This window comes from Garra rufa, chromosome 20, assembly GCF_049309525.1.
Source record: "Garra rufa chromosome 20, GarRuf1.0, whole genome shotgun sequence".
Lineage (NCBI taxonomy): Eukaryota > Metazoa > Chordata > Actinopteri > Cypriniformes > Cyprinidae > Garra > Garra rufa.
The window spans coordinates 34,152,690-34,166,977 of NC_133380.1; the positions used below are offsets into that span (position 1 = coordinate 34,152,690).

Below are 14,288 nucleotides of genomic sequence, written 5' to 3' on the forward strand. Positions count from 1 at the left end.
AGGCTATTGGACATTGAATATGAAATGACCAATTTTGCCTACTATTATGTAGGCATCGGAGTGGGAGTCTTTCTTCTTGGATACCTTCAAGTGAGCCTTTTAAACTGCTTTGCTGTTGTTTTTGTACATGTGAAACACCAAATTAATGTGCATCATTTTTCATGACCTTATTATAGTTACAGTTGAGGTCGAAAGTTTACATCCCCCTTTCAGAATCTCCGAAATGTTAAATTTGTAACCAAAATAAGAGGGATCATACAAAAGGCAAGAGAAAATTATAGTTGAATTTATAAAAATCACCATGTTTACATAAGTTTACATATACTTGATTCTTAATACTGTATTGTTACCTAAAAGATCCACAGCTGTGTTTTTTTTTTTTTTTTTTTTGTTAGTGATAGTTATTCATGAGTCCCTTGTTTGTCCTGTACAGTTAAACTGCCCACTGTTATTCAGAAAAATCCTTCAGGTCCCACAAATTCTTTGGTTTTCCAGCATTTTTCTGCATTTGAACCCTTTCCAACAATGACTGTGTGATTTTGAGATTCATCTTTTCACACTAGAGGGTGAAAACTTTTTGAATTTACAGATCAGAGTAAATTTAACTTATTTTGTATTTGATGATACTTGATGTAAGTATCACCTGTAGAGTCTGAAGGGCAGTACTAAAAAAAAAAAGATATTTAGGCAAAATAAGAAAAATGTACACATCTCCATTTTGTTCAAAAGTTTTCACCCCCTGGCTCTTAATGCATCAGGTTTCCTTCTGGAGCATCAGTGAGGGTTTGAACCTTCTGTAATAGTTGCATATGAGTCCCTCAGTTGTCCTCAGTGTGAAAAGATGGATCTCAAAGTCACACAGTCATTGTTGGAAAGGGTTCAAATACACAAAAACTAAAGAATTTGTGGGACCTGAAGAATTTTTCTGATAAACAGCAGGCAGTTTAACTGTTCAGGACAAACAAGGGACTCATGAACAACTATCACTAAAAAAAAAAAAAAAACAGCTGTGGATCATTCAGATAACAACACAGGGTAATTTATATAAATGCAAATATATTTTTTTCTTGTGGACTATATGTAAACATCTTTTATGTGAAATATCTTGTTCAGACCAGTACTAATAAACAATAATTATTTGGTAAAATAAACATTTTGCAGATTCTGAAAGGGGGGGGGGGGTGTAAAGTTTTGACCTCAACTGTAGCTAAGTTAGACCTTATTTATTTATTTTTTTTAAATTGTTCTTTCCCCCCTCAGATCTCTTTGTGGATCACTGCCGCAGCACGTCAGATTCAGGTCATCAGGAAGATGTATTTCAGAAAGGTGATGAGGATGGAGATCGGTTGGTTTGACTGCACCTCTGTGGGAGAGCTCAACACGCGCATGTCCGAGTACGACACTTTCAAACACTTTTCAGAGCAAAAACACAAGTTACCTAATATTGTATCGTTTCACGTGTGCCTTCGTACAATCCTAGTGACATCAACAAGATAAACGATGCCATTGCTGATCAAGTGGGGATCTTCATTCAGCGCTTCACCACATTTGTTTGTGGCTTTCTTATGGGTTTTGCAAGGGGCTGGAAGCTAACGCTGGTCATCATCTCAGTGTCTCCTCTCATTGGGTTGGCAACAGGTCTCATGGCTCTGGTAAGAAAAAGAAAACTCATCCAGTCTTACATTTTTAGACATACAGTGCTGTGAAAAACTGTTGGCCCCCTTCCCGATTTTTATTTTTATTTTTTGCATGTTTGTCGCACTTTAATGTTTCAGATCATCAAACAAACTTAAATATTAATCAAAGGTAACACAATTAAACACAACATGCAGTTTTTAGATGAAGGGTTTTTTTATGAAGGAAAAAAAAATCCAAACCCACATGGCCCTGTGTGAAAAAATGTGTTCGTTAAAGCATAACTGTGGTTTATCACACCTGAGTTCAGTTTCTCTAGCCACACCCAGGCCTGATTACTGACACACCTGTTCGCAATCAAGAAATCCCTTAAATAGGACCTGCCTGACAAAGTGAAGTAGACCAAAAGATCCTCAAAAGCTACACATCATGTTGAGATCCCAAAAAATTCAGGAACAAATGAGAAAGAAAGTAATTGAGATCTATCAGTCTGGAAAAGGTTATAAAGCCATTTCTAAAGCTTTGGGACTCCAGCGAACCACAGTAAGAGCCATTATCCACAAATGGCGAAAACATGGAACAGTGGTGAACCCGACCAAAATTACCCCAAGAGCGCAGCGATGACTCATTCAAGGGGTCACAAAAGACCCCACAACAACATCTAAAGAACTGCAGGCCTCTCTTGCCTCAGTTAGGGTCAGTGTTCATGACTCCACCATAAGGAAGCGACTATGCAAAAATGGAGTTACGAGACGAAAATCGCTGCTGAGCAAAAAGAACATAAAGGCTTGTCTCAGTTTTGCCAGAACACATCTTGATGATCCCCAAGACTTTTGGGAAAATACTCTGTTGACTGATGAGACAAAAGTTGAACTTTTTGAAAGGTGTGTGTCCCATTTCATCTGGCGTAAAAGTAACAGCATTTCAGAAAAAGAACATCATACCAACAGTAAAATCTGGTGGTGGTAGTGTGATGGTCTGGGGCTGTTTTGCTGCTTCTGGACCTGGAAGACTTGCTGTGATAAATGGAACCATGAATTCTGCTGTCTACCAAAAAATCGTGAAGGACAATGTCCGGCCATCAGTTTGTGACCTCAAGCAGAAGCGAACTTGGGTTCTGCAGCAGGACAATGATCCAAAACACACCAGCAAATCCACCTCTGAATGGCTGAAAAACAAAACAAAATGAAGACTTTGGAGTGGCCTAGTCAAAGTCCTGACCTGAATCCTATTGAGATGCTGTGGCATGACCTTAAAAAGGCGGTTCATGCTTGAAAACCCTCTAATGTGGCTGAACTACAATAATTCTGCCAACATGAGTGGGCCAAAATTCCTGCACAGCGCTGTAACAGACTCATTGCAAGTTATCGCAAACGCTTGATTGCAGTTGTTGCTGCTAAGGGTGGCCCAACCAGTTATTAAGTTTAGGGGCAAACACTTTTTCACACAGGGCCATGTAGGTTTGGATTTTGTTTTCCCTTCATTAATAAAAAAACTTGATTCAAAAACTGCAGGTTGTGTTTACTTGTGTTATCTTTGATTAATATTTAAATTTGATTGATGATCTGAAACATTAAAGTCTGACAAACATGCAAAAAAAAAAAAAAGAAATCAGGAAGGGAGCCAACACTTTTTCACACTACTGTAGGAGATGTCTTTTTGATGACCATTTGCTTGTTTAGTTTGTGGCCAAGTTGACGGGAAAAGAGCTGCAGGAATACGCTAAAGCAGGTGCTGTAGCGGATGAGGTTTTGTCCTCTGTACGCACAGTGGCAGCATTCGGCGGCGAGAAAAAAGAGGTGGAGAGGTAACCCTCATCTTCATGCAAAATGCACTGTAATCACTACTGATTGTGTGTTATTTTCTAACCCTTGAGATCTTTAACTATACTCCTGCAGGTATGACCGTAACCTGGTCTCTGCTCAGCGATGGGGCATCAGGAAAGGTCTTATCATGGGGTTTTTCACAGGGTACTTGTGGTTTATCATCTTCTTGTGTTATGCACTGGCCTTCTGGTATGGGTCCAGCCTAGTAGTGGACACACAAGAGTACAGTCCAGGGACATTACTGCAGGTACACACACAGCACTTGTGGTTGACCCAATTGTTTTTCAGTCATTGTTTGGATATTGCATGTGTTTTTTGTTGACAGGTGTTTTTGGGAGTGCTTGTTGCTGCGATGAATCTGGGCCAGGCAGCTCCATGTCTGGAGGCTTTTGCTGCTGGAAGAGGAGCCGCCACCATTATCTTCGAGACCATAGAACGAGTAAGAACCACAGACAACCCAAATCACAAAAAAACAGGAGCATCTAATACTGAGATATCTAAGAAAGACTAATATCTGAGTTGTTATTGGTAACTAAAATGAAAACTAGAACTACATAAAAGGTTTATATAAAGCTACAAAACAAATAAATAAAATATAAATATTAGATGAAAAACTGTAAAATGAAGTAAAATAAGTTTTAAAGTACTAAAATAGAAATAAAAACTAATAAAAATGACAAAAGCACATAACAAAATGATTAAACCTTAAATTCAAATTAATGAAAAAATTAAAACTGACAGTAAAAAATAAATCAAATTCAAAATAATAAATAGTATAATTAATAATACTAAAATAAAACTGAATAAGTTTAAAAAAAATCACACTAAAAATCCTCAATTATATCTAAGTTAAACCTGTAAATAATCAGCATGTTTAGGATAGTGATGTTAAATTAATAAAAAATATTTGTTTTTGTTAATTTTTTATTACTTTTAAAATAAAACTGTAGAAGTAGAAAAATAAAAGCTTATTCAAAATAATAATAAATACCAATCACACATACATAACACTAGAATAAAGTAGATTAAATTTAAAATAGTTTTAAAAATAAAAATAATAATGAGATGTAATTAAAATCTGTAAGTAATCAGCTTGTTTTAGTGATTTAAAATATAAGAAATATTAACATATTTATGTTTTATATATTTTTTACATTTATTTTTTACCAAAATTAAAATGAAAGTTAACTAAAGCTAACTAAAAATAATAATAAGTAGTAGTCATATATAATTTATATTAAAATAAAACTGCTTAAACCTAAAACTAACTTTTTATATATTAAAAAGTAGACAAAAAAGCTAATTAAAAAAATAATAAATAGCATAGCCATATATAAAAAATATTAAATTACAACTAAACTAAATTTAAAAATTACATTAAAATCTTCAATGAAATCTAATTTGAACCTGTAAATAATCAGCTTGTTTTAGTAATGTAAAAAATATTGTATTTCTTTTTGTATTTTTTATTTCAAAGTCTAAAAGTCTAATAATCTAAAATCTTTTTTGTTTAAAAAAAAAGTAGACAAAAAAGCTAATTAAAAAAATAAATAGTATAGACATATATATGACAAACACTTTTTTAAATTACACAGGAAAATCTTCAATGAAATCTAATTTATTGATTAGTGGTTAGAATTATAAGAAATATTAACACATATATGTTTTTTAATATATTTATTTCTTTTTGTATTTTTTATATTAAAGTCTGTTTGTAACAACAATTTTAAAAAAGTTAATTAAAGATAACAATAAACACTTAAAACATTTAATACATAGTAGGCATATAAAACACTCAATAAATAGCAGGCATATATAAATAATATTAAAATAAAACTGCTCAAATCTAATCTTTTTTTGAAGCAGAAAAATAAAAGCTGATTAAAAATAATATTAAATACTATAGCCACACATACTAAACACTACTGAATTAAAACTGATTCAATCTAAAACACTTAATAAAAAACACAGAAAATCTTCAATGAGATCTCATTTAAACCTGTAAATAATCTGCTTGTTTTAGGATAGTATTGTAAAATTATTAAGACATAAATTAACACATAATTATTAAAAAAAAAAAAAAAAAAAGTTTTGGTGATAACATTCAAAAAACTGAAATGTAATTAAAAAAAAAATGATGTTAAAAATCAGAATTTTTGACCACACTGAGAAAAGATGACATTACACAGATGGCAAATGAGTGTTAAAAGTCCTCCTGTGCTGGATTTTAGTAAGTGTAAGTAAAAGCGAACAGATTGAAAATGCCCAGCAAGCTCAACGCAAGAGCAAATTAAAAGGAAACAGCTGTATCATTGCATGTCTGACATCTATCTTACACCAGACTCTAGTCCGCCACTTTCTAGACTGATGGATTGACAGAGATGTTGTCTTATTCTCAGGAACCACAGATTGACTGTCTCTCTGAGGCTGGATATAAGTTAGACAAAGTAAAAGGAGATCTGGAGTTTCATAATGTAACTTTCCATTACCCATCTCGACCTGAAGTAAAGGTAAAGCTGAAATTACACCAGTCCAGTCAAACCATCTGGTCCAGATGCCTTAAATGAACTCTGCTCACCTCCTTCTCACAGATCCTCGATCAGCTAAATCTGCAGGTAAAGACCGGAGAGACAACGGCATTTGTGGGACCCAGTGGTGCTGGGAAGAGCACAGCGATCCAGCTCCTTCAACGATTCTACGACCCTAAAGAAGGGATGGTAAAGAAACATAACATCTATTATTATTTTATAATATTATTGCTGTACATTGTTTAGAAATCTTACAACTTTGTGTCATTTTCTATGACTCCAGGTTACGCTTGACGGTCATGACATCCGGGGTCTGAACATCCAGTGGTTGCGTTCTCTGATTGGGATCGTGGAGCAGGAGCCAGTTCTGTTTGCGACCACCATCGCTGAGAACATTCGATACGGGCGGCCTGGAGTCTCCAACGACGATATCATTGCAGCAGCCAAAGAGGCCAATGCCTACAACTTCATCATGGACTTACCACAGGCAGGAGACCACCTAACACTAAATCACCTACCAGAACATACACAGAGCTCATTATTGAAGGGATAGTTCACACAAAATTGAAAATTCTGTCATTCATTACTAGGGTTGGGTATCGTTTGAATCTTATCGATTCCGATTCCAGTTCCGATTCTGCTTATCGATTCCTAATTCCGATTCCCAATAAAAAAACAATCATTTAGATGTCAAACATGTTTATTCTGTCTTTTGCCTGTGGCTTAAAAATACCACATAAAAAATAGACTAATATAAATTTCAAACATTAAATTGTTAAAGGGGTCATCGGATGCAAAACTAACTTTTACATGTTGTTTGAACATTAATGTGTGTTGGCAGTTTGTGTACACAACCACTCTACAATCATAAAAATCCACCCAGTGGAATTTTTTAAATCTTTAAAAGTAACATCCCCTTTTTAAAATCAGGTCATTCTCAGCTTCTTGTCATTGTGACGAAACACAGTTGATTGACATGAGCGTTTTACCTTAGACCCGCCCTCACCGAGCTGAAACAGTCCGAATACCATCGCCATTGTGTGACTCAGGTGCAGAGGAAGACTCTAATTGAGCGATTGAGGTGTTCTGTTGTTGGATGTAAGAATGAACACAGCAGTCGTCATTTACTCTCTACATCTGAGCCACTTAAGAGGCAGAGGATAACGTTACGTTCGTTTTTAAAAGGAAAGCGCCGATCCCGATCTACATATGCATCTATGTTTGAGTAAATCATTAGTGATGCAGCTTCACCCACAGCTGAAGTGAGTATAAGGGTTTTTTATGCATCTTTGCAAATGGCCTTTCTTAATGTGCTTGTTGGCAAGTTTCACCAATAAACGCGGCTAAATGCGGCTAAATGCAGTTAAATGCAGCTAAATGCGGCTAAAGTAAACATTACCGCTTGTAATCCCTCAGCAGAGAAGGGAGGGGTGAGCAGAGCTCATTTGCATTTAAAGGCCCCATGCGATAAAATAAGCTGATATTTTGCAGAGCTGATTTTGACAAGGTAAAAGGGTGGGTTTTTTTTACACTACTATTGAGAATTTTTAACCAAAGTATATTAGAGACTTTTAATTAAGACCCTAAAGAATCATATGAACTTGTGGAAAATGGGCATCCGATGACATAAATAAAACCGCACAAATGTCAGGTACAGAAATTGAAATCAAAAGTTTAAAAACACGGCATAGTTTTCTTTTCATAAATAAAATATTGATTGATCCTCATTAAATTTCTAAAAGATATTCAGTCAGTTAATGATTTTTTTTTTGTTCTTTGATTAACATTAATGACAGGCGGCACGTTTATTAGACGGCCGTCTCTTTAACACCGAACACAGATCTACAAATACTGTTACACACGCGTTTTCTTTCTCACCTGTTTACGTTCACTCAAGACGAAATTTTTTATGCTTATGAGGATATGCTGACGTATTTCTTGCATAAGGGTCAATAAATGTGAAAGAACAGTGCGCAAGTTATTTTCCTTCCTGCACTTAAATAGTTTAAAAATCACATTAAAATGCGAACGAGGGATCATTAAGCGGAATCGAAATGCACTTATCGAATACCCGGTTATGGGAAATTTGGAACCCGTTCTAAAATGGAACCGGACCTCGATACCCAACCCTATTCATGTCGTTCCAAAACTGAAAGAACACAAATTTAGATATTTCTGATGAAATCGGAAAGCTTTCTGAGCCTGCATAGACAGCAACACAACTGACACTTTCAAAGCCCAGCCCTAACATTTAAGTTTTTAAATATACTTTTATATTGCAATAATTTAATCTTCAAATGAATGTAGAAACAACATAAAGACAGTATATTTTTAATATATATATATTTTACTAAAGATGAGTATCACTGATACCAATATTACTGATGTCTTTTTTTTCCTAATGTTTAACCACTGACTATAGCCGTTTAACATTACAGTATCACTGAGAGCTATCAATTATAACGTATATTAGACTTTAAAAAATAACAACTTTCCCTTCCAGAACAAAAATGTACAGATAATGTACTCAGCCCCTTGTCATCCAACATGTTCATGTCTTTCTTTCTTCAGTCATAAAGAAATTGTGTTTCTTAAGGAAAACATTTCAGGATTTTTCTCCATATAGAGGCCTTTTGTGATGCCTTTGAACTTCCAAAATGCAAGTTAAATGCAGCTTCAAATGGCTCTAAACGATCCCAGCTGAGAAATAAGGGTCATATCAAGCAAAAAATTAGTTATTTTCTAAAAAAAAAAAAAGTACAATTTATATACCTTTTAACCTCAAATGCTCGCCTTGTCTTGCTCTGCGATGTGCATGCAAACTCTGTGTAATCCGGGTCAAAACAGTTAGGGTATGTCGAAAAACTCTCATCTCATTTTCTCATTTTCATTCAAAATTGTCCTATATCACAGAGTACACAGATTTTGCATGCGCATCCCAGAGCTACTTTTTTTTAAACTAATAATTTCGCTAGAGAAGACCTTTCTTCCTCGGGCTGGGATCGTTTAGAGCCCTTTGAAGCTGCATTTAAACTGCATTTTGGAAGTTCAAAATTGCAGGCACCATTGAAGCCCACTATGGAGATAATTTCTAAAATGTTTTCCTCAAAAAACAGAATTTCTTTACGACTGAAGAAAGAAAGACATGAACATCTTGGATGACAAGGGGGTGAGTACATAATCTGTAAATTTGTGTTCTAGAAGTGAACTTATCCTTTAAGTGAACTTAAACAATCTTTATATAAACCCATTATTTCTGTGCCTTTCAGCAAGTAGAATATATAAAGAAATTTAATAAACTTATCAAACACTAAATACTCAATTAAATAAAGATGAATCCTTAAAGCCACAAAAGTAATTGATTTCCTCTTTTTTGCTCTTTGAATAATAGACATCACAGCAACTTAGTTATTAGCTTATTTGGCTGCTATTACTTTAAGAGCTGCCTCTGCTGAACGTGACGCAGATCTGCCACACATACTCGTAGTTTCATTCATGCTTTATTATTAAACAATACAGGTTGATGGCTGACAAGACAGAAATTATATATACAGGTTTTCAATTATGGTAAGATTACATTTATTTTAGTGAACAAAGAACCACGTTCCAGCTATCATTTTGTTAGAGTGGTTACGCAAAATGTTATTTTATCCATGCTTCTAGAAAATCCTCAAACTTCTAACAGCTTCATGTGGCCATAAAAATGTAATTTTAACGTGGCTTCAAGCACTATGCATCAGTAAAGTTTCACCGTGACCACAAAAAGCCTGTAAATGTGGTGTTTACATAAAATAATAGTAAAATTAAAATAGCTAATGGTATGAACCCAAGAGTCTCCGCTGGTTACATCAGTAATTAAACGAGAATCTTCCATACAAAACTATTAGTTGCATTTCGGGGCAAAGCAAAACAAACAAACAAACAAACAAAAACACTGTCTAAAATTAATATAAAACACGGGGAACTAACTTGGTTTGGTTAATCTACAATTAATTGTACTACAAATTATACTACATTTAGAAAACACTATAAATTGATAAACTGTTCTGCGTGATGACGTTTAATGTCTCCTACAGCGCCTGTAGTCCCATTTAGCAACTTGTTAGCAACCGTCTTTTTTAAGAAATGTAACAGTTTAAAAAAATCACGAGTGGAGTGTAATTGGTGTGTTTTATGTCGTACAATAAAACGTGAAAGTATCTTGAGCTTGTGTTAACCACGAACCTTATTTAAGGGATTTAACCAAAATCCCATTCAAAAAACCCACTGACTTTGGGACAATGGAACCCGGAAGTGCTAAAATGCTAACTTCCGGGTTTTTGCCTACAAAGTGACTTCATAGTTTCCCCCACTCTATGGAGAGCCTTGGATTGCCCCCCCCCCCCCCACCCTGGTGTGGGCGTGGCCTAAATGCGCTCTGTCTCTATATTGCTGTTTTTACTGTATTTTTTTATTACATGAACGCAGAAGACTTCTTTCAAAAACATCTTACAGACTCTTACAGCTAAAAAAAAAAAAAATTGTATCTTTTTGTTTCAGAAATTTGACACTTTGGTAGGTGAGGGTGGAGGCCAGATGAGTGGCGGACAGAAGCAGCGAATCGCGATAGCCCGGGCGCTGGTGAGGAATCCCAGAATCCTCCTCCTGGACATGGCTACATCAGCTCTGGACAATGAGAGTGAAGCCATTGTACAGGAGGCTTTGGACAAGGTCAGCAACACACACAGACACACAACTTGAGTCAAAATAGTAGACGATTATATCAATCTCACTGAAGACACAACCATTAATTTCCTGTTGAAGGTCCGACTGGGTCGCACAACCATTTCCATCGCTCACCGTTTATCCACGATAAAGAATGCCGATGTGATTGTGGGGTTCGAGCACGGCCGTGCCGTGGAGCATGGAAAACACGATGAGCTATTGGAAAGAAAGGGTGTCTACTTCACATTGGTCACTCTTCAGAGCCAGGGAGACAAAGCCCTCAACCAAAAAGCCCAACAGGGTGAGTACTCTGTATTAAAGGAGTAGTTCACTTTCAGAACAAAAATTTAGAGATAATGTACTCACCCCCTTGTCATCCAAGATGTTCATGTCTTTCGTTTTTCAGTCGTAAATAAATTATGTTTTTTGAGGAAAACATTTGAGGATTTCTCTCCATATAATGCACTACTATGGTGCACTGAGTTTAAACTTACAAAATGCAGTTTCAAAGGGCTCTAAATGATCACAGCTGAGGAAAGAAGGGTCTTATCTAGCAAAACTATGCATTATTTTCTTTAAAAAAAATTACAATTTATATACTTTTTAACCTCAAATGCTCATCTTGTCTAGTTCTGCAAGACGAGCATTTAAGATTTAAAAGTATATGTTGTAAATGTTTTTAGAAAATAACCGTTTGCTAGATAAGACACTTCTTCCTCAGCTGTAATCATTTAGAGCCCTTTGAAGCTGCATTTTGTAAGTTCAAACTCGGGGGCACCATAGAAGTCCATTATATGGAGAGAAATCCTGAAATGTTTTCCTCAAAAAACACAATTTCTGTACGACTGAAGAAGGAAAGACATGAACATGTTGGATGACAAGGGGGTGAGTACAATATCTGTACATTTTTGTTCTGAAAGAACTACTCCTTTAAAGGGATAGTTCACCCAAAAATGGAAATCCTGTCATTATTTACTCACCCTAATCTTTAAACCTTTCTTTCTTCTGTTGAACACAAAAGAAGATATTTTGAAGAATGTTAGTAGCCAAAAGTTAAGGGTAGCTCAGTGACTTCCATAGTATGTAAAAAAACACCATGGCTACTGGTTACATTTGGTTAAACTACGTTCTTCAAAATATCTTTTCATGACACAATTTTAATTTTTGGGCGAGCTGTCCCTTTAACATGACTCGTGTCAATGTTCATCAGCGCATTGAAGTCTGTGGAGCAAAGCACGTGAATTGTGATGTGGTAAAGTTTAAATGATTGAATCTTTGAACCCTTTGCCACTGACCTTTTGAAAAACAGAGTTTTTTTACTTGACAGTTTGTTAGTGTTTTTAGAATAAAAAGCAATTCAGATTTTTATTTAATTTATTAATTAATATTAACCTATATATAAGTGGTGTTTAAGTATTATAGTCATATTTTGAATTAGCTTATACACTACCAGTCAAAAGTTTTTGGACAGTAAGATTTTTCATGTTTTTTCTAGAGAAGTCTTTTCTGCTCACCAAGCCTGCATTTATTTAATCCAAAGTACAGCAAAAACAGTACAATTTGGAAATATTTTTACTATTCAAAATAACTGTTTTATATTTTAATATATTTTAAAATCTAATTTATTCCTGTGATTTCAAAGCTGAATTTTTAGCATCATTACTGCAGTCTTCAGTGTCACATGATCATGTGATGATGAAGTATTAATTTCTCCAAGATTTTGAATGGTGTAGTGTGTACAAAAGCTTTTTATTTTGGATAAATGCTGATCTTTGGATCTTTCTATTAAAAAAAAGTACTTAACTATTTTAAAAATTGATAAAAATAATAAATAATGTTTCGTGAACAGCAAATCAGATTAGATTGAAATCATATTAGAATGATTTCTGAAGGATCATGTGACACTGAAGACTGGGGTAGTGATGCTGAAAATTCAGCTTTGAAATCACAGGAATAAATTAAATTAAAAAATATATTCAAACAGAAAACAGTTATTTTAAATAGTAAAAATATTTCAAAATTGTACCGTTTTTGCTGTACTTTGGATAGAAATAAATGCAGTAATGCAGTAAATACAATAAATGCAGACATGGTGAACAGAAGAGACTTTCTTAAAAAAACATTACAAATATTACTGTTCAAAAACTTTTGATTGATACTGTATTTTTATTAATTCATTATTTTTTATTATTAATTTTAGTACTTAGTACTTTAGTACTTATTAGTAGAAGCTTTTGTCATTTTTTTTAGTTTTTATTAGCTTTAATTTATTTTTTAAATGTATTTTTATTTCATTTTTTCATTTCATTGTATTTTTAAGTTTACATTTTCTCTCTCATAATTTTATTTTCCTTTATTTCAGACAAAAGTTTTTTATAGTTTTAGGTAACAATAACAACACTGATTATATTTCAAAATCACCCTCATGGCGTTTGATCATTGTTTTAAAGGAAACCGCAGGTTTTAAGACTTGTATGACTTATTATATAAGGTAAATGATGTCTCTTTCTGAAATGTGTAGTAGAAAAACCATGAAAGATTTATGCTATTTAAAAAACGCACATCGCTTTATACATATTTTGGACTATGGGAGGCGCCATTATTTCGATAACATAAAATGGTTGCACTGGATGAGCTACTGGCACTACCTGTTGCTATTTTTACCGCAACACATCTCTGATGCAAATGCTGATGCAATGCCATATTGTGCGTTTTTTAGTTGTAATTTTCAGTTGAAGGGCAACAAGAGAAGCGATGTAAGGCTTCACTGCTTTCCTAGCAATAAGAAGAGGAGCAAAGAATGGGAAGATGCCTATGGTGAATAAAACTTCCTAAAGACCCGTGTCTTTGTTCTCTTCACTTTAGCCATGATGCCTTTGAGGCTTTTAGTAGACCACAGCTATTGAAAGAGCTTACAAACGGCAGAGACAAGAAACGCTAGATGCCATCCTGACAGAATGTAAACATGCCGAAGCTTATCATGGTGCCGCAGCCACTGAAGGATTTTCTCAGCGTGGATTTCACTCGATATGGAGAAAATCGATGGTACAGCATTTGGTTTAAGCTTACGCTTATATCCATCACCACCCATAAGCTTTTTTAGTAGCTGTACTCATCGTATCATTATTTAATTTTCAGAGTTGTGTTGCTGTAAAAATTGCAACAGGTAGTGCCATTTGCTCTGCGAGTGCAACCATTTGACGTAAACAATATAATGGCGGCGCCCCCCCCCCCCCAAATAGTCTATGTGGATTTCTTTAATAACGTTAAACTTTCATGGGTTTTCTACTATATATTTCAGAGACATAATTTACATTATATTAAGCCATAAAGTCTCAATAACCTGGGTTCCTTTTAAAGCCCTGACATAGTTTTGATAGCACAAAGTACTATAACAGTAAGCGAATAAAGTGATGTAATTCTAATCTTTCTGTCTCTCACTCTTCTCAGAGATGGAGGCAGCTGAAAGCCGTTACGGCGATGCAGAGAGAAGGAGTCTCAGCAGGGCAGGAAGCTATCGTGCTAGCTTAAGGTACAAATAGTGAAGCAGTGTGATGGTATACAGTAGCATTTGATGGTAGCATGTTGTCTGAAT

General features: G+C 34.9%; 1 protein-coding gene across 1 annotated transcript in view; it reads left to right on the plus strand.

Moving 5' to 3' along the window:
- The window catches only part of abcb11b (ATP-binding cassette, sub-family B (MDR/TAP), member 11b), a 31,751-nt gene that overhangs the window by 5,945 nt on the left and 11,518 nt on the right, over positions 1–14,288 (plus strand). The window contains exons 7-18 of the mRNA XM_073825305.1: positions 3–90; positions 1,261–1,394; positions 1,481–1,652; positions 3,318–3,442; positions 3,534–3,708; positions 3,787–3,900; positions 5,861–5,971; positions 6,053–6,178; positions 6,273–6,476; positions 10,529–10,699; positions 10,793–10,994; positions 14,144–14,225. Of these exons, the coding sequence (XP_073681406.1) occupies positions 3–90; positions 1,261–1,394; positions 1,481–1,652; positions 3,318–3,442; positions 3,534–3,708; positions 3,787–3,900; positions 5,861–5,971; positions 6,053–6,178; positions 6,273–6,476; positions 10,529–10,699; positions 10,793–10,994; positions 14,144–14,225 (1,704 nt within the window). The remainder of the gene's footprint in view (positions 1–2; positions 91–1,260; positions 1,395–1,480; positions 1,653–3,317; positions 3,443–3,533; positions 3,709–3,786; positions 3,901–5,860; positions 5,972–6,052; positions 6,179–6,272; positions 6,477–10,528; positions 10,700–10,792; positions 10,995–14,143; positions 14,226–14,288) is intronic.